Source organism: Labrus bergylta, chromosome 5 (genome assembly GCF_963930695.1).
Source record: "Labrus bergylta chromosome 5, fLabBer1.1, whole genome shotgun sequence".
Taxonomy (NCBI): Eukaryota; Metazoa; Chordata; class Actinopteri; order Labriformes; family Labridae; genus Labrus; species Labrus bergylta.
Genome location: NC_089199.1, coordinates 33,897,730 through 33,917,510, shown reverse-complemented (window position 1 = coordinate 33,917,510; position 19,781 = coordinate 33,897,730). Strand labels below are relative to the sequence as shown.

The 19,781-nt window shown below is 47.6% G+C and overlaps 1 protein-coding gene across 1 annotated transcript; it reads left to right on the top strand.

Annotated features, from left to right (window-relative positions):
* Nucleotides 1–4,980: 4,980 nt before the first annotated feature.
* ddx27 (DEAD (Asp-Glu-Ala-Asp) box polypeptide 27) lies at nucleotides 4,981–19,506 on the top strand. The gene is made up of 21 exons (XM_020625770.3): nucleotides 4,981–5,197; nucleotides 7,006–7,155; nucleotides 8,731–8,790; nucleotides 8,872–9,049; nucleotides 9,145–9,200; nucleotides 9,290–9,376; nucleotides 10,041–10,146; nucleotides 10,245–10,418; nucleotides 10,706–10,856; nucleotides 10,983–11,082; nucleotides 15,829–15,970; nucleotides 16,062–16,215; nucleotides 16,510–16,591; nucleotides 16,709–16,886; nucleotides 17,193–17,299; nucleotides 17,405–17,501; nucleotides 17,754–17,848; nucleotides 18,234–18,354; nucleotides 18,442–18,541; nucleotides 18,642–18,995; nucleotides 19,290–19,506. Exons 1-21 carry the CDS (start codon nucleotides 5,114–5,116, stop codon nucleotides 19,300–19,302), a joined length of 2,589 nt encoding a protein of 862 aa, XP_020481426.2. The 5' UTR covers nucleotides 4,981–5,113; the 3' UTR covers nucleotides 19,303–19,506.
* Nucleotides 19,507–19,781: the final 275 nt, after the last annotated feature.

Genomic DNA, 19,781 nt, shown 5'->3' with positions numbered 1-19,781 from the left:
CCCTAAGGGGTCAAAACATAAACCCAGGGGTCAAACACCAACCCTGAGGGGTCAAACACCAACCCTGAGGGGTCAAACACTAACCCTGAGGGGTCAAAACATTAAATGAGCTAAAATAAAAGAGTAGAAGAAACAAAGACTAGAATAAAAGAGTAGAAGAAGAAGGGATCAATAACTTCTGCATAATATCACCTAACTTTTGATTGATTGTTTGATTGACACATAAACCCAGGGGTCAAAACATTAACCCAGGGGTCAAACACCAACCCTGAGGGGTCAAAACATAAACCCAGGGGTCAAACACCAACCCTGAGGGGTCAAACACCAACCCTGAGGGGTCAAAACATAAACCCAGGGGTCAAACACCAACCCTGAGGGGTCAAACACCAACCCTGAGGGGTCAAAACATTAACCCAGGGGTCAAACACCAACCCTGAGGGGTCAAAACATTAACCCAGGGGTCAAACACTAACCCTGAGGGGTCAAACACCAGCCCTGAGGGGTCAAAACATAAACCCAGGGGTCAAACACTAACCCTGAGGGGTCAAACACTAACCCTGAGGGGTCAAAACATTAACCCAGGGGTCAAACACTAACCCTGAGGGGTCAAAACATAAACCCAGGGGTCAAACACTAACCCTGAGGGGTCAAACACCAGCCCTGAGGGGTCAAAACATAAACCCAGGGGTCAAACACCAACCCTAAGGGGTCAAAACATAAACCCAGGGGTCAAACACCAACCCTGAGGGGTCAAACATTAACCCTGAGGGGTCAAACATTAACCCTGAGGGGTCAAAACATAAACCCAGGGGTCAAACACCAACCCTGAGGGGTCAAACACTAACCCTAAGGGGTCAAAACATTAACCCAGGGGTCAAACACTAACCCTGAGGGGTCAAAACATAAACCCAGGGGTCAAACACCAACCCTGAGGGGTCAAACACCAGCCCTAAGGGGTCAAACACCAGCCCTGAGGGGTCAAACACCAGCCCTGAGGGGTCAAAACATAAACCCAGGGGTCAAACACTAACCCTGAGGGGTCAAACACTAACCCTGAGGGGTCAAAACATTAACCCAGGGGTCAAACACTAACCCTGAGGGGTCAAAACATAAACCCAGGGGTCAAACACTAACCCTGAGGGGTCAAACACCAGCCCTGAGGGGTCAAAACATAAACCCAGGGGTCAAACACTAACCCTGAGGGGTCAAACACCAGCCCTGAGGGGTCAAAACATTAACCCAGGGGTCAAACACCAACCCTGAGGGGTCAAAACATTAACCCAGGGGTCAAACACTAACCCTGAGGGGTCAAACACCAGCCCTGAGGGGTCAAAACATAAACCCAGGGGTCAAACACTAACCCTGAGGGGTCAAACACTAACCCTGAGGGGTCAAAACATTAACCCAGGGGTCAAACACTAACCCTGAGGGGTCAAAACATAAACCCAGGGGTCAAACACTAACCCTGAGGGGTCAAACACCAGCCCTGAGGGGTCAAAACATAAACCCAGGGGTCAAACACCAACCCTAAGGGGTCAAAACATAAACCCAGGGGTCAAACACTAACCCTGAGGGGTCAAACATTAACCCTGAGGGGTCAAACATTAACCCTGAGGGGTCAAACATTAACCCTGAGGGGTCAAAACATAAACCCAGGGGTCAAACACCAACCCTGAGGGGTCAAACACTAACCCTAAGGGGTCAAAACATTAACCCAGGGGTCAAACACTAACCCTGAGGGGTCAAAACATAAACCCAGGGGTCAAACACTAACCCTAAGGGGTCAAACACTAACCCTAAGGGGTCAAACACTAACCCTAAGGGGTCAAACACTAACCCAGGGGTCAAACATTAACCCTGAGGGGTCAAACATTAACCCTGAGGGGTCAAAACATAAACCCAGGGGTCAAAACATAAACCCAGGGGTCAAACACCAACCCTGAGGGGTCAAACATTAACCCTGAGGGGTCAAAACATTAACCCAGGGGTCAAACATTAACCCTGAGGGGTCAAACATTAACCCTGAGGGGTCAAAACATAAACCCAGGGGTCAAACACCAACCCTGAGGGGTCAAACACTAGCCCTAAGGGGTCAAAACATTAACCCAGGGGTCAAACACTAACCCTGAGGGGTCAAAACATAAACCCAGGGGTCAAACACTAACCCTAAGGGGTCAAAACATTAACCCAGGGGTCAAACACTAACCCTGAGGGGTCAAAACATAAACCCAGGGGTCAAACACTAACCCTAAGGGGTCAAAACATAAGCCCAGGGGTCAAACACTAACCCTGAGGGGTCAAAACATAAACCCAGGGGTCAAACACTAACCCTAAGGGGTCAAAACATAAGCCCAGGGGTCAAACACTAACCCTGAGGGGTCAAAACATAAACCCAGGGGTCAAACACTAACCCTAAGGGGTCAAAACATAAGCCCAGGGGTCAAACACTAACCCTGAGGGGTCAAAACATAAACCCAGGGGTCAAACACTAACCCTGAGGGGTCAAAACATAAACCCAGGGGTCAAACACTAACCCTGAGGGGTCAAAACATAAGCCCAGGGGTCAAACACTAACCCTGAGGGGTCAAAACATAAACCCAGGGGTCAAACACTAACCCTAAGGGGTCAAAACATAAACCCAGGGGTCAAAGACTATCTACTACACACATGTCAGGGGTCATACTACTTATTTTTGGGGTCACATCTGGGGTCACAGTATTAAGTCTTGGGGTTAGCATTTTAATCCCTGGAATAGCGATATGTTCCTTTTTAGCCACAACATTAATCTTAGGGGTCAAAATATGAATTTGTCAGGTCACAGCTTTGATCCTCGGGTCATTTTGTTTTGTATCATTTGGTCACAACACAAATCTGATGCTTTGGGTTACAGTTCCCTGAGGGGGTCACAACAACTTTCTTTTGGTCTTAACATTAACTTGAGGAGTCAAAATGTGTAAACGTTCATCTGGGAGGGTCTTAATATTAATTACTGGGGTCACAGCTTTAATCAGGGGACATGACAGTAATACTTCCTTGGATCTCAACATTTATCAGAAGGGTCAAAATGTTAATTGGACATTAAACATGAATGCCTAGGCTCACAGTTTGTGTTAACCTTATTATTTATGGGGTCAAAATGTGAATATGAGGGGTCACAATATTTACATTAGGGGTCAAACCAGAAGAAGGTCGATGTTCAGGCTCTTCAGCTCTCTTCTGAATTAATGTGTTTCAGTCGCTAAGTAAACCACCGTGTTGTTCACTGCTGAAGTATTTATCAGTTATATTCTTGAGATGAAGCATCAGTTCAGATTGACGTTTACGCTGCAAAATCATCCAGGGTCAAACGTGTCCTCGACCTCTGCCTGGTGTGAGTGATCGTATCATAATGCGTCTTTATAACGTTTATATTGAACGACATCCACGTGAGATCTGAACATCCAGGAAACATTTAAAAAACAGGTCAGAGACTCCACCTTCCAGGAAAATCAAAGCTTTCCAGAAACGTTTTAGTGTTCCAGCTGTTTGGTGACATAATGAGATGATGTCATAATGACTGAAACAGCCCTTCACACACACACACACACACACACAGTTAACACATCATAAAACACGTTAAGGTGAACACGTGAAGGGACTGTTGGTGTATTCGTTGCAGAAAAACAAAACAGTTCATAAATGTTTGAACTGGCTGAATGTTTTTGTTCCTTCAGTTCTGAGAAAGTTATGAAAACATTCAGGGCCTGATTCACTAAAGTATCGCACACCACTGAAACTGTGCAAATCAATCAAAAATGATTAAAAAATACACTCAGGGGGTTTAGTAAACCTCAAATTGCGCTGCAGTGCAAAACTGTCTCTGTGCGTTGGTGCTGGTTGGATGTGTTTAAGTGAGTCATTCTGCAGTAACATCGGGAAAAACGTCTCAAATAATCATCATTGCAAAAGCGACTGATTCAAAACACTGGCGCGCACAGTGCAGTTAGAGTGAAGCTAAAAACAATCCTCTGAGAGTTGGTGGTAACTGCACCGCCGCCCCTAACTGTGCTGCAGAGCAAACAGCGTCTCTGTGTGTCGGTGCTGTTTGTATTTAAATGATCCATTATGAAGTTATTTGGGAACAAAGGTCCTCTTTCTATTTAAATCAGCCTCTTTGTAAAAGTCATCTAATTAACACACAGGGGGCGCTAACAGTCACGCGCAGAGGGAAGAAAAGAGCGTCTGCTGAGAGTTGGTGGTAACTGCACAGACACAGCAGCCTCTGAAGTGAAGTCAATACAGAAGTTCAGTAACCTAAAATATATCTCTAAACTCTAAACTTATCTCTTTACATGCACTCTGTGAGTAGATTTATATTCACTGTAAGATTTGTTTCATTGTCTAACTGCACAGATCCTTCACTGCACCTTTTGTACATTTGTGTTTCTTATATTTTTACATTTTTACATTTTATATTATATATGGTAATTGCTTCCATATTTTATTATTTAAGTTCTTGCTATTTATGCATTATGTCCTTGTTAACTGTTTTTGCACCAATACACCAAGAAAAATTCCTTATGTGTAAATGTACTTTTCTGATTCTGTAAATATAACTTTAACATGAACCAGGGGTTAAATCAGTCCGGGGTGTCAGCTCCATCCTTCCTGAAGGTGGGAATATGATGAACATGAGGAAACATTAGAATGCGTTATAATTCACTGACAAACATACCAGACTGATAATGAGACTTAAATATAGCCTGTCTGTGATCTCTTGTAAGGAAATTATATGAACAAGTGTTATAGATTTTTATTTCATTATTTTAGGATTAGTTTGATAGAGAGCATGCAATTTTATTTTATTTTATTTTGTACTTTATTTAATAAAAAATAGTAAATCCTTTAGTGGTTCACCCTCCAAACCGGTAGGTGGCGGTAATGCACCAAAACGCTGTTTGCCAACCGCTACAAAGCACCAAAGAAGAAGAAGTAACTTCCGCCTGTTTTTCCTGTTTCCGTCAACACACGTGTGTGTATGTGTGGCTGTAGTACATCACAGAAGCTCAACAGAACCCGACCAGAACCCGTCAGTACCCACAGTGTCCGGTCCTGAACCGGGTTTCAGTCCGCCATGTTGGATCAGCTGGGTTTCATTGGGACGATCCGGGACGACGAGGAGAGCCCGGAGGAGCCCGACACCGAGTCCGAGCAGGAGGTGAGTGTGCCCGGCGTGAAAACAGCAGACTGACCGCTGATTGATCCGGAGGGTTTCAAACGTTTATCACGTAAAGTGTCTTCACTGAAGTGTCCCTGATTTAAGACTCATCAAGTGTTATAATAATAATAATAACAATAATAATAATAATAATAATAATAATTATAATAATAATAATAATTATAATAATAATAATAATAATAATAATAATAATAATAATAATTATAATAATAATAATAATAATAATAATAATTATAATAATTGTTTAAGAGTCAGAAAGATGTTAAATCTCTTCAAGTTAAGAGTAAAGATGAGGAACACACTTTCACTTTTTAAATCACTGAGTATAAACTGTTTAAAGATTTAGTTTGAGGTAAACAAAGATTTTTACACAACAGGTGACTCTAGAGTTTGCAGGGGCCCCTATAGATTCACAGGGGCCCCTATAGATTCACAGGGGCCCCTATAGATTCACAGGGGCCCCCCTAACCAGCGTTTACCTCCATCAGTTATAAATAAAGAATCGAAGCCGGTCGATAAGTCGATTTTATTCAGTAATCTTCTTTCTTGTTTTTTGGGGCTTTTCAAACAGATCTAGATTTCCCAGGATGTGCGATTGATTAATAAACATGACAGATATTATCTACATAAAGCAGAGGGACAGATCGGACACGTGGCTGCAGGAGCTGGGGATCGAACCCCGACCTTACAGTTAAGAGATGACCGACTCTACCACTGAGCCACAGCCGCCCCTGTCTTCAATATATAGTCAGCTAAGATGTTGATAGGCTGACATCAGAAATGATTCATGTTGGGGCGCCGGAGGTGAAGTGGTTAGTGCACTCGCCCCGTGTACAGAGGCTGTGGTCCCCAGGGCGGCCCGGGTTCAAGTCTGACCTGTGGCTCTATTCCGGCATATCATAACCCCACTGTCCTGTCTCTACTGAGGAGGCACTGTCCTGTCTCTACTGAGGAGGCACTGTCCTGTCTCTACTGAGGAGGCACTGTCCTGTCTCTACTGAGGAGGCACTGTCCTGTCTCTACTGAGGAGGCACTGTCCTGTCTCTACTGAGGAGGCACTGTCCTGTCTCTACTGAGGAGGTACTGTCCTGTCTCTACTGAGGAGGCACTGTCCTGTCTCTACTGAGGAGGCACTGTCCTGTCTCTACTGAGGAGGCACTGTCCTGTCTCTACTGAGGAGGCACTGTCCTGTCTCTACTGAGGAGGCACTGTCCTGTCTCTACTGAGGAGGTACTGTCCTGTCTCTACTGAGGAGGCACTGTCCTGTCTCTACTGAGGAGGCACTGTCCTGTCTCTACTGAGGAGGCACTGTCCTGTCTCTACTGAGGAGACACTGTCCTGTCTCTACTGAGGAGACACTGTCCTGTCTCTACTGAGGAGGTACTGTCCTGTCTCTACTGAGGAGGCACTGTCCTGTCACTGTCCTGTCTCTACTGAGGAGACACTGTCCTGTCTCTACTGAGGAGACACTGTCCTGTCTCTACTGAGGAGACACTGTCCTGTCTCTACTGAGGAGACACTGTCCTGTCTCTACTGAGGAGGTACTGTCCTGTCTCTACTGAGGAGACACTGTCCTGTCTCTACTGAGGAGACACTGTCCTGTCTTAGCACTTTGTAAATGGTTGTTCTGTCTTTAGTCTGTAAACTGTCTGTTCATCATGCTGCCCTCTCAGGGTTAGAGTCAGCTCACCTCCTCAAAGAGATCCTCACCTCATGGCTTCTTCACCTGCTTACACCTGTTCTTCTCTCTGAGTGTCTCCAGTATTAAAGCACAGTTTGTTTTTCAGGACCAGCCGATCGTTCTGAACAGGAAGAAGAAGTTCGGGAGTCGTGGGGTGAAAGACTTCAACGCCGACTTTGAGTTTGGAGAGCGAGACGTGCTGAGTCATGGTGAAGACTGGGCGATGGCCGACGTCATGAAGCAGCTCAAGAACAAGGTAGTCTCACCCTCTCTGTTTCTGTCTCACCCTCTCTCTGTCTCACCCTCTCTCTGTCTCACCCTCTCTCTGTCTCACCCTCTCTCTGTCTCACCCTCTCTGTTCCTGTCTCACCCTCTCTGTTTCTGTCTCACCCTCTCTCTGTCTCACCCTCTCTCTGTCTCACCCTCTCTCTGTTTCTGTCTCACCCTCTCTCTGTCTCACCCTCTCTCTGTCTCACCCTCTCTCTGTCTCACCCTCTCTGTTCCTGTCTCACCCTCTCTGTTTCTGTCTCACCCTCTCTCTGTCTCACCCTCTCTGTTTCTGTCTCACCCTCTCTGTCTCACCCTCTCTCTGTCTCACCCTCTCTCTGTTTCTGTCTCACCCTCTCTGTCTCACCCTCTCTCTGTCTCACCCTCTCTGTCTCACCCTCTCTGTCTCACCCTCTCTCTGTCTCACCCTCTCTCTGTCTCACCCTCTCTGTTTCTGTCTCACCCTCTCTCTGTCTCACCCTCTCTCTGTCTCACCCTCTCTGTTCCTGTCTCACCCTCTCTGTTTCTGTCTCACCCTCTCTCTGTCTCACCCTCTCTCTGTCTCACCCTCTCTCTGTCTCACCCTCTCTCTGTTTCTGTCTCACCCTCTCTCTGTCTCACCCTCTCTGTTCCTGTCTCACCCTCTCTGTTCCTGTCTCACCCTCTCTCTGTTTCTGTCTCACCCTCTCTCTGTCTCACCCTCTCTCTGTCTCACCCTCTCTCTGTCTCACCCTCTCTGTTCCTGTCTCACCCTCTCTGTTCCTGTCTCACCCTCTCTCTGTCTCACCCTCTCTCTGTTCCTGTCTCACCCTCTCTGTTTCTGTCTCACCCTCTCTGTTTCTGTCTCACCCTCTCTCTGTTTCTGTCTCACCCTCTCTGTTTCTGTCTCACCCTCTCTCTGTCTCACCCTCTCTCTGTTTCTGTCTCACCCTCTCTCTGTTTCTGTCTCACCCTCTCTCTGTCTCACCCTCTCTGTTTCTGTCTCACCCTCTCTCTGTCTCACCCTCTCTCTGTTTCTGTCTCACCCTCTCTCTGTTTCTGTCTCACCCCCTCTCTGTTTCTGTCTCACCCCCTCTCTGTTTCTGTCTCACCCTCTCTGTTTCTGTCTCACCCTCTCTCTGTCTCACCCTCTCTCTGTTTCTGTCTCACCCTCTCTCTGTTTCTGTCTCACCCTCTCTCTGTTTCTGTCTCACCCTCTCTCTGTTTCTGTCTCACCCCCTCTCTGTTTCTGTCTCACCCCCTCTCTGTCTCACCCTCTCTCTATTTCTGTCTCACCCTCTCTCTGTTTCTGTCTCACCCCCTCTCTGTTTCTGTCTCACCCCCTCTCTGTCTCACCCTCTCTCTGTTTCTGTCTCACCCTCTCTGTTTCTGTCTCACCCTCTCTCTGTCTCACCCTCTCTCTGTTTCTGTCTCACCCTCTCTCTGTTTCTGTCTCACCCCCTCTCTGTTTCTGTCTCACCCTCTCTCTGTCTCACCCCCTCTCTGTTTCTGTCTCTCCTCTTGGCGTCTGTTGTTCCTCGACATCGTTCTCCTGCGTTTGTTTTTAACCGCTCTGTGTTTGCAGAGGACTGCGACCACTCTGGACCAGAAGATCGAGAAGATCAGGAAGAAGAGGAAAGCTGAGGTGAGTCCACGTCGGAGGAGCTCGTCTCACCTGTGTGTTCAGCTTCTTCTTCGTGTGTTTACAGTTTGTTTTGATCTGCAGGAGAAATCAGGCGAGGGCGAGGAGGCTGAAGGATCAGCAGAGAAGAACCAGGAGGAGGACGAGGAGGAGGATGTGAAGCCTCCTGAAGGAGAGGACGACGGAGACGAGGACAGTGATGAAGAGGAGGACGAGGAGAGTGAATTTGACTCAGAAGACGAGCAGATTTTGACTAAATCAGGTGAGAAGACGAGCAGATTTTAACTAAATCAGGTGAGAAGATCTGAAGATCTGGAGTTTAGTGAGTCAGACTTTAATGTTTCTGTTTCCCTTCAGACACTCTGAGAGACAAAGAACGACGAGGGAAGAAGAGGAAGCAGGAGGAGGGGGAGGTGAGGAAGAGGAGCTGATGATGTCACAGGTTCGTTTACACTTAGCTGTTACCATGGTAACAAAGAACTGTGTGTGTGTGTGTTCTCAGGCTCCGGAGTCGTACTACGAAGACGCCTCTCAGTTTGACGATAAGATGACGTTTGATGACATGAACCTGTCCCGACCAATCCTGAAGGTAAACACACCCACACAGGAGATCAGCTGATCCAATCCTGCAGCTTTTTTATATCTTTAAAGGGAAACTTCCCCCGTTGAAACATCAATCTGTGTTGACATTGGGTCATATTAGAAATGTGAAATACATTTTGAAGTTGGTGCCTTCTTGACCAAGAAAAGACAGAAAGTGTTTTTTTGGCTCATGTGGATGAAAGACACAAGACCGGCCTGTCTGCAGCAGCCGTCTCACTGCTATATTTATATTTTTTCTCCATAGAGCCTGTTAGCATAGCTTCCAAACAATATGGCGGACGTTAAGTTTGGATTCTGGGAGTGAGTTCCCACCCACTGATCTGTGATTGGTCTGTAGCTTCAGTGGTTGAAAATAGGAGAAAACTAGCGATGTAGTTTCACCCCGCTAACCACAACAGCTTCCAGTGACGCAAAGATCATCATCTTGCGTCACTGGAAGCTTCTTTACAGACTCAGAAATACAAAGATTTCTCATCTCGGGGAAAGTGAGGGCGGGATGCACGACCATTCAAAAATACTACCAGGTTTCTAATGATACAAAGATTAATGCTAATGGGTGAAGTATCCCTTTAAGTCTGACCAGGACTGACCCGGGTCTATGAGGGTCCCTGGTCTTGTTGGTCTTGTCTGTAATCATTGTGTCACTGCAGGCGATCACAGCTGTGGGCTTCAAGCAGCCGACTCCCATCCAGAAGGCATGTGTACCTGTCGGCCTGCTGGGCAGAGACCTGTGCGCCTGCGCCGCCACCGGGACAGGTGAGACCGACGGACCAGGACCGGTTCATCAAACTGGATTTCTGTTTTTAAAACTGATTTCAGGAGAGACTAACAAACGGTTCCTCTCCGCTCTGCAGGGAAGACGGCAGCCTTCATGTTGCCCGTGTTGGAGCGTTTGGTTTATAAACCCAGGACGTCCCAGGTGACCCGGGTTTTGGTTCTGGTTCCCACCAGAGAGCTGGGGATCCAGGTTCACTCTGTGGCCCGTCAGCTGGCCCAGTTCACCTCCATCACCACCTGCCTGGCTGTCGGTAAGACTGTTCACATGCTGAATCTGGATACGCTTTTTCAAAATAAGATCTGGAATGTTTTATATTCAGCCCGTTTCTCAGTCTAGGTAAGGTCTTAAATCAAAGGTATTTAAGACTTAGGGGTTAGCTGCATTCTTACCTTTGGCCAGCAGGGGGCAGCTCCTCTGTTTGTAAAGTCTTAACACACAAAGGGTTAAATGCTCCCCTCACTGCGCTGGAAAACAAAGTCGCATTTCTTTATTCAGTCTTTGGCCCCTGAACTGACCTGTCTCTCTCTCTGTCACCAGGTGGGTTGGACCTGAAGTCTCAAGAGGTGGCGTTGAGGGCGGGGCCAGACGTTCTGATAGCTACACCTGGTCGGCTGATCGATCATCTTCACAACACGCCGACCTTTGAGCTGGCGCATATCGAGATCCTGATCCTGGACGAGGCCGACAGGTAAACTGTGACACCTGTAGAGAGGAGGAAAAGTTAGAGGAAAAACTACAATCAAACAATAAACTCACCTGAGAAACAAAAGCTCACCTGTGTGCTTCTACCTGTGTCCCTGTGTTTGTCTCCCAGGATGTTGGACGAGTACTTTGAGGAGCAGATGAAGGAGATCATCAGGATGTGTGCCTACAACAGACAGACCATGTTGTTCTCTGCCACCATGACAGAGGAGGTAAACACACATACCTGTGTCACCTCACCTGAGTCTCCAGGTGTTTTAAAGCTTGTCATGTGACCTGTGTCTCCAGGTGTTGTCATGTGACCTGTGTCTCCAGGTGTTGTCATGTGACCTGTGTCTCCAGGTGTTGTCATGTGACCTGTGTCTCCAGGTGTTTTAAAGCTTGTTATGTGACCTGTGTCTCCAGGTGTTTTAAAGCTTGTCATGTGACCTGTGTCTCCAGGTGTTGTCATGTGACCTGTGTCTCCAGGTGTTTTAAAGCTCGTCATGTGACCTGTGTCTCCAGGTGTTGTCATGTGACCTGTGTCTCCAGGTGTTGTCATGTGACCTGTGTCTCCAGGTGTGTTAAAGCTCGTCATGTGACCTGTGTCTCCAGGTGTTGTCATGTGACCTGTGTCTCCAGGTGTGTTAAAGCTTGTCATGTGACCTGTGTCTCCAGGTGTTTTAAAGCTTGTCATGTGACCTGTGTCTCCAGGTGTTGTCATGTGACCTGTGTCTCCAGGTGTTTTAAAGCTTGTCATGTGACCTGTGTCTCCAGGTGTTGTCATGTGACCTGTGTCTCCAGGTGTTGTCATGTGACCTGTGTCTCCAGGTGTTGTCATGTGACCTGTGTCTCCAGGTGTGTTAAAGCTCGTCATGTGACCTGTGTCTCCAGGTGTTGTCATGTGACCTGTGTCTCCAGGTGTTTTAAAGCTTGTCATGTGACCTGTGTCTCCAGGTGTTTTAAAGCTCGTCATGTGACCTGTGTCTCCAGGTGTTTTAAAGCTTGTCATGTGACCTGTGTCTCCAGGTGTTGTCATGTGACCTGTGTCTCCAGGTGTGTTAAAGCTTGTCATGTGACCTGTGTCTCCAGGTGTTGTCATGTGACCTGTGTCTCCAGGTGTTGTCATGTGACCTGTGTCTCCAGGTGTTGTCATGTGACCTGTGTCTCCAGGTGTTTTAAAGCTTGTCATGTGACCTGTGTCTCCAGGTGTTTTAAAGCTCGTCATGTGACCTGTGTCTCCAGGTGTTTTAAAGCTTGTCATGTGACTTGTGTCTCCAGGTGTTGTCATGTGACCTGTGTCTCCAGGTGTTGTCATGTGACCTGTGTCTCCAGGTGTGTTAAAGCTTGTTATGTGACCTGTGTCTCCAGGTGTGTTAAAGCTTGTCATGTGACCTGTGTCTCCAGGTGTTGTCATGTGACCTGTGTCTCCAGGTGTTGTCATGTGACCTGTGTCTCCAGGTGTTGTCATGTGACCTGTGTCTCCAGGTGTTTTAAAGCTCGTCATGTGACCTGTGTCTCCAGGTGTTGTCATGTGACCTGTGTCTCCAGGTGTTTTAAAGCTCGTCATGTGACCTGTGTCTCCAGGTGTGTTAAAGCTTGTCATGTGACCTGTGTCTCCAGGTGTTGTCATGTGACCTGTGTCTCCAGGTGTTTTAAAGCTCGTCATGTGACCTGTGTCTCCAGGTGCTGTCATGTGACCTGTGTCTCCAGGTGTGTTAAAGCTTGTCATGTGACCTGTGTCTCCAGGTGTTTTAAAGCTCGTCATGTGACCTGTGTCTCCAGGTGCTGTCATGTGACCTGTGTCTCCAGGTGTGTTAAAGCTCGTCATGTGACCTGTGTCTCCAGGTGTTGTCATGTGACCTGTGTCTCCAGGTGTTTTAAAGCTCGTCATGTGACCTGTGTCTCCAGGTGCTGTCATGTGACCTGTGTCTCCAGGTGTGTTAAAGCTCGTCATGTGACCTGTGTCTCCAGGTGTTTTAAAGCTTGTCATGTGACCTGTGTCTCCAGGTGTTGTCATGTGACCTGTGTCTCCAGGTGTTGTCATGTGACCTGTGTCTCCAGGTGTGTTAAAGCTCGTCATGTGACCTGTGTCTCCAGGTGTTGTCATGTGACCTGTGTCTCCAGGTGTTTTAAAGCTTGTCATGTGACCTGTGTCTCCAGGTGTTTTAAAGCTCGTCATGTGACCTGTGTCTCCAGGTGTTTTAAAGCTTGTCATGTGACCTGTGTCTCCAGGTGTTATCATGTGACCTGTGTCTCCAGGTGTTTTAAAGCTTGTCATGTGACCTGTGTCTCCAGGTGTTGTCATGTGACCTGTGTCTCCAGGTGTTGTCATGTGACCTGTGTCTCCAGGTGTGTTAAAGCTTGTCATGTGACCTGTGTCTCCAGGTGTTTTAAAGCTTGTCATGTGACCTGTGTCTCCAGGTGTTGTCATGTGACCTGTGTCTCCAGGTGTTGTCATGTGACCTGTGTCTCCAGGTGTGTTAAAGCTTGTCATGTGACCTGTGTCTCCAGGTGTTGTCATGTGACCTGTGTCTCCAGGTGTGTTAAAGCTTGTCATGTGACCTGTGTCTCCAGGTGTTTTAAAGCTTGTCATGTGACCTGTGTCTCCAGGTGTTGTCATGTGACCTGTGTCTCCAGGTGTTGTCATGTGACCTGTGTCTCCAGGTGTGTTAAAGCTTGTCATGTGACCTGTGTCTCCAGGTGTGTTAAAGCTCGTCATGTGACCTGTGTCTCCAGGTGTTGTCATGTGACCTGTGTCTCCAGGTGTGTTAAAGCTTGTCATGTGACCTGTGTCTCCAGGTGTTGTCATGTGACCTGTGTCTCCAGGTGTTGTCATGTGACCTGTGTCTCCAGGTGTGTTAAAGCTTGTCATGTGACCTGTGTCTCCAGGTGTGTTAAAGCTTGTCATGTGACCTGTGTCTCCAGGTGTTGTCATGTGACCTGTGTCTCCAGGTGTTTTAAAGCTTGTCATGTGACCTGTGTCTCCAGGTGTTTTAAAGCTCGTCATGTGACCTGTGTCTCCAGGTGTTTTAAAGCTTGACCTGTGTCTCCAGGTGTGTTAAAGCTTGTTATGTGACCTGTGTCTCCAGGTGTTTTAAAGCTTGACCTGTGTCTCCAGGTGTGTTAAAGCTTGTTATGTGACCTGTGTCTCCAGGTGTTGTTATGTGACCTGTGTCTCCAGGTGTTGTCATGTGACCTGTGTCTCCAGGTGTGTTAAAGCTTGTCATGTGACCTGTGTCTCCAGGTGTTTTAAAGCTCGTCATGTGACCTGTGTCTCCAGGTGTGTTAAAGCTTGTCATGTGACCTGTGTCTCCAGGTGTGTTAAAGCTTGTCATGTGACCTGTGTCTCCAGGTGTTGTCATGTGACCTGTGTCTCCAGGTGTGTTAAAGCTCGTCATGTGACCTGTGTCTCCAGGTGTTGTCATGTGACCTGTGTCTCCAGGTGTGTTAAAGCTCGTCATGTGACCTGTGTCTCCAGGTGTTTTAAAGCTTGTCATGTGACCTGTGTCTCCAGGTGTTATCATGTGACCTGTGTCTCCAGGTGTTTTAAAGCTTGTCATGTGACCTGTGTCTCCAGGTGTTGTCATGTGACCTGTGTCTCCAGGTGTTGTCATGTGACCTGTGTCTCCAGGTGTGTTAAAGCTTGTCATGTGACCTGTGTCTCCAGGTGTTTTAAAGCTTGTCATGTGACCTGTGTCTCCAGGTGTTGTCATGTGACCTGTGTCTCCAGGTGTTGTCATGTGACCTGTGTCTCCAGGTGTGTTAAAGCTTGTCATGTGACCTGTGTCTCCAGGTGTTGTCATGTGACCTGTGTCTCCAGGTGTTGTCATGTGACCTGTGTCTCCAGGTGTGTTAAAGCTTGTCATGTGACCTGTGTCTCCAGGTGTTTTAAAGCTTGTCATGTGACCTGTGTCTCCAGGTGTTGTCATGTGACCTGTGTCTCCAGGTGTTGTCATGTGACCTGTGTCTCCAGGTGTGTTAAAGCTTGTCATGTGACCTGTGTCTCCAGGTGTGTTAAAGCTCGTCATGTGACCTGTGTCTCCAGGTGTTGTCATGTGACCTGTGTCTCCAGGTGTGTTAAAGCTTGTCATGTGACCTGTGTCTCCAGGTGTTGTCATGTGACCTGTGTCTCCAGGTGTTGTCATGTGACCTGTGTCTCCAGGTGTGTTAAAGCTTGTCATGTGACCTGTGTCTCCAGGTGTGTTAAAGCTTGTCATGTGACCTGTGTCTCCAGGTGTTGTCATGTGACCTGTGTCTCCAGGTGTTTTAAAGCTTGTCATGTGACCTGTGTCTCCAGGTGTTTTAAAGCTCGTCATGTGACCTGTGTCTCCAGGTGTTTTAAAGCTTGACCTGTGTCTCCAGGTGTGTTAAAGCTTGTTATGTGACCTGTGTCTCCAGGTGTTTTAAAGCTTGACCTGTGTCTCCAGGTGTGTTAAAGCTTGTTATGTGACCTGTGTCTCCAGGTGTTGTTATGTGACCTGTGTCTCCAGGTGTTGTCATGTGACCTGTGTCTCCAGGTGTGTTAAAGCTTGTCATGTGACCTGTGTCTCCAGGTGTTTTAAAGCTTGTCATGTGACCTGTGTCTCCAGGTGTGTTAAAGCTTGTCATGTGACCTGTGTCTCCAGGTGTGTTAAAGCTTGTCATGTGACCTGTGTCTCCAGGTGTGTTAAAGCTTGTCATGTGACCTGTGTCTCCAGGTGTTTTAAAGCTTGTCATGTGACCTGTGTCTCCAGGTGTGTTAAAGCTTGTCATGTGACCTGTGTCTCCAGGTGTGTTAAAGCTTGTCATGTGACCTGTGTCTCCAGGTGTGTTAAAGCTTGTCATGTGACCTGTGTCTCCAGGTGTTGTCATGTGACCTGTGTCTCCAGGTGTTTTAAAGCTTGTCATGTGACCTGTGTCTCCAGGTGTTTTAAAGCTTGTCATGTGACCTGTGTCTCCAGGTGTGTTAAAGCTTGTCATGTGACCTGTGTCTCCAGGTGAAGGACCTCGCTGCGGTGTCGTTGAAGCAGCCAATCAGAATCTTTGTAAACAGTAACACAGACGTCGCTCCGTTTCTGCGACAAGAGTTCGTCAGAATCCGACAGAACAGAGAGGGAGACAGAGAGGCCGTGGTGGCAGGTGAGTCATGGAGTTCTTCTGCACGACTAACACACACACCTGCTCATACTGATGTTCTAACGGTGTGTCTGTTCTATGTTCTATGTTGTAGCTCTGCTGACTCGGACGTTCCAGGATCACGTGATGTGTTTCACTCAGACCAGGAAACAGGCTCACAGACTGCACATCCTGCTGGGACTGATGGGACTGAAGGTCGGAGAACTGCACGGAGAACTGAGCCAGAACCAGAGATTAGAGAACCTCAGGTACACACACACACACACACACACACACACACACACACACACACACACACACACACACACACACACACACACACACACACACACACACACAACCGGAGAAGCTGTGAAACACAGAAAGAATCAGAAATATCAGAACTAGATACATGACACTGCAGGAACGTCAACAAAGAAATGGACGCCATAGAACCTGAGCACAAACACAAGAATACTGTATAACCTCCTCTGGTACATTCAACCTTTACAGTCTGAAACATGTACAGATGTTCTTCGTTCTCTCGTTGTTTTGTTCTCCAGGCGTTTCAAAGACGAGCAGATCGATATCTTGGTGGCGACAGACGTGGCGGCCAGAGGGTTGGACATCGATGGCGTCAAAACGGTGAGAGAGACGATGTTTATGAGTGAATGTAGGAGTTAGGTTAGTCAGCTTTGAGCTTTAAACACCTCCAGGTACTGATCGTCCTCTCTCTCTCTTCTTACCTGTCTGCTTCTACAGGTGATAAACTTCACCATGCCGTCCACAGTGAAGCACTACGTCCACCGTGTCGGCCGGACGGCGAGGGCCGGGCGTTCTGGGCGCTCTGTGTCTCTGGTGGGAGAGTCTGAGAGGAAGATCCTGAAGGAGGTGGTGAAGTCTGCAAAGACCAGCGTGAAGGCTCGAGTCCTGCCGCCAGGTACGCACACCTGAGAGAGACAGACAGGTGGTCTGTGTCCAGTAAATAGACAGAGCCGACGAGTGATGATTCCCGGTCGTTTTAAAGATGTCCCCTGTCAAAAGTGTTCCCAGGTGTGAAGTGATGTAACTCTCTGTCTCTCTCTCTGTCTGTCTCTGTCTCTGTCTCTCTCTCTCTCTGTCTCTCTCTCTGTCTCTCTCTCTCTGTTTCTGTCTCTCTCTCTCTCTCTCTCTCTCTCTCTCTCTCTTTCTCTCTCTCTGTCTCTCTCTCTCTCTCTGTCTCTCTCTCTGTCTCTCTCTCGCCCAGAGGTCATCCTGAAGTTCAGAGATCTGATCACCAAAATTGAGAAAGACGTGGGAGCTGTGATGAAGCTGGAGAGAGAGGAGAGAGAGCTGGCTGCGTCTGAGGCAAAGGTACACCTGAGCACCCGGACACACCCACTTACTGATGCACCTGTTACCTTAAACACCTGTACATCTGTACACCTGTACACTTTTTGTTTTTGTGTGTGTTCGTAGTTGAGTGTGGCTCAGAAGCGTCTCGATGGCTCCGCCTCCTCGACTGAGGCTCAGAGAGTTTGGTTTCAGACTCAACAGGAGAGAAAACAGAGCCGAGGTGAGTACTACACACTGTGTGTGTGTGTGTGTGTGTGTGTGTGTGTGTGTGTGTGTGTGTGTGTGTGTGTGTGTGTGTGTGTGTGTGTGTGTGTGTGTGTGTGTGTGTGTGTGTGTGTGTGTGTGTGTGTGTGTGTGTGTGTGTGTGTGTGTGTGTGTGTGTGTGTGTGTGTGTGTGTGTGTGTGTGTGTGTGTGTGTGTGTGTGTGTGTGTGTGTGTGTGTGTGTGTTTAACGGCTCCTCCTCTTCCTCAGTGTCAAAGGCTCTGCAGGACTTCGATCTCGCTCTCAGAGGGAAGAAGAAGAGAGAAAAGTTCCTGAAGGACGGCGGGAAGAAGAAGGAGCTGACGGTGAGACTGATAAACGATGAGGTCGTCAGACATGTTGAAACTTTGTGTGTTTTAAAACCACACCATCATTTTATGGTGAAGGCAGCGTTCAGTGTTCAGTTCACTATTGCACCTGAATGCAGCACAGGATTAAATCCGTGTCATGTTATGATCACCCCCACCTGGCGTTTTTAGATGAGTACCAGCGTCTTTTTAAACTGTTTCCTTAAAGCAGAGAGCGTTTGATGCTTCATCCAATCGCTAACGAGCGCACAGCCAGCGCTCTTCTGGACACGGCGCCTAGTTCAGTTTTCATTGTCAGACTGAAACTTCTTCATCTAACTTGAATTACCGTCCAAGTGAGACCTCTTGTTTAAATTCATGCTCTTTGATGTCTGCCCGTCAGCCTGAGGAGCGCGCTCAGTTCGAGATCCTGAAGGCCCAGATGTTCGCCGAGCGGGCGGCCAAAAGAGACAGACGACCAAAGAGAGCGAGAGCGATGGCGGAGGAAGAGACGCCGATTACAGGTCAGCAGAAGTCCTCAGATCTGATATTTAAACCATCGTACATACCATGTGTATTTATCTGACTCTCTGAACTCCGTCTGTCTGCAGCGGCCAAAAAACAAAAAACAGGAAAAGGAGGAAAGAAGTCCGTGTTCGACAAAGAGCTGACCAACACGAGCAGCAAGGCGCTCAAACAATACAGAGCGGGGTGAGTCTGTCTGTCTGTCTGTCTGTCTGTCTGTCTGTCTGTCTGTTTCTAAACCTGTCTCATCTTTCTTTTTGCCTCTCTCTTGTCTCCATGGTTACAGACCGTCTTTCGAAGACAGGAAGCGTCTTGGTATGGACAGGAAGCGTCCAGGTGGGGACAGGAAGGGTCCAGGTGGGGACAGGAAGGGTCCAGGTGGGGACAGGAAGCGTCCCGGCATGGACAGGAAGGGTCCAGGTGGGGACAGGAAGGGTCCAGGTGGGGACAGGAAGCGTCCAGGCGGGGACAGGAAGCGTCCAGGTGGGGACAGGAAGGGTCCAGGCGGGGACAGGAAGCGTCCAGGTGGGGACAGGAAGGGTCCAGGTGGGGACAGGAAGGGTCCTGGTGGGGACAGGAAGCGTCCCGGCATGGACAGGAAGGGTCCAGGTGGGGACAGGAAGCGACCAGGTAACTCCAGGTGAGTTTGATCCAGTGAGCGCTCGCTGCACAGACTTTAGACATTTGAATCTGGACAAAGTTCTGGATTTTAAACGTTTTAAACCACATTAGAGATGTCAAACTGTAAAGATGTTGGATGCATTAGAGATGTCAAACTGTAAAGATGTTGGATGCATTAGAGATGTCAAACTGTAAAGATGTTGGACGCATTAGAGATGTCAAACACACCGCAAAGATGTTGGACGCATTAGAGATGTCAAACACACCGTAAAGATGTTAACACAGATGGCTGACAATCTGTTCTCTCCCTTAGATTCAAGAAGTGAGAGCCAAGATGGCCGCCTGGAGCAGCAGTTTCCCCTCCTTGACTTTTCCACTCAGTCTTTACCTTCACTCTGTAAATCTTTTTCATTCGTTTTGTTTGTTGAAGAAGTTTTAAATAAAGTTATGTGTATTAAAAAAACGTCTCTTTGGGTGATTCTCATGAAAACAACCTGAAGCTCTTTATGTCTGTGAAGAATTTTGGGACATGCCAATAAAAACTTAACAATCCACTTTCATTTGAAGAACACTCAGCTTGTTGTTTGGTTCCAAATACTACATGATATTTTATTTAAAGTCTTTATATATGATGTTTTGATCCAGCAGATGTCGCCCTTGAGCACCAGCATGAAACCAAAACAACTGGCGCTGCATTGTTGTGTTAGCATGCTAATGCTAGTGATCTTTATTATGCTGGTATCTTCACACTGCATGTAAATTTACCTGAAATGAGCGTGATCTAGAAACACAGTTAAGCAGTGAG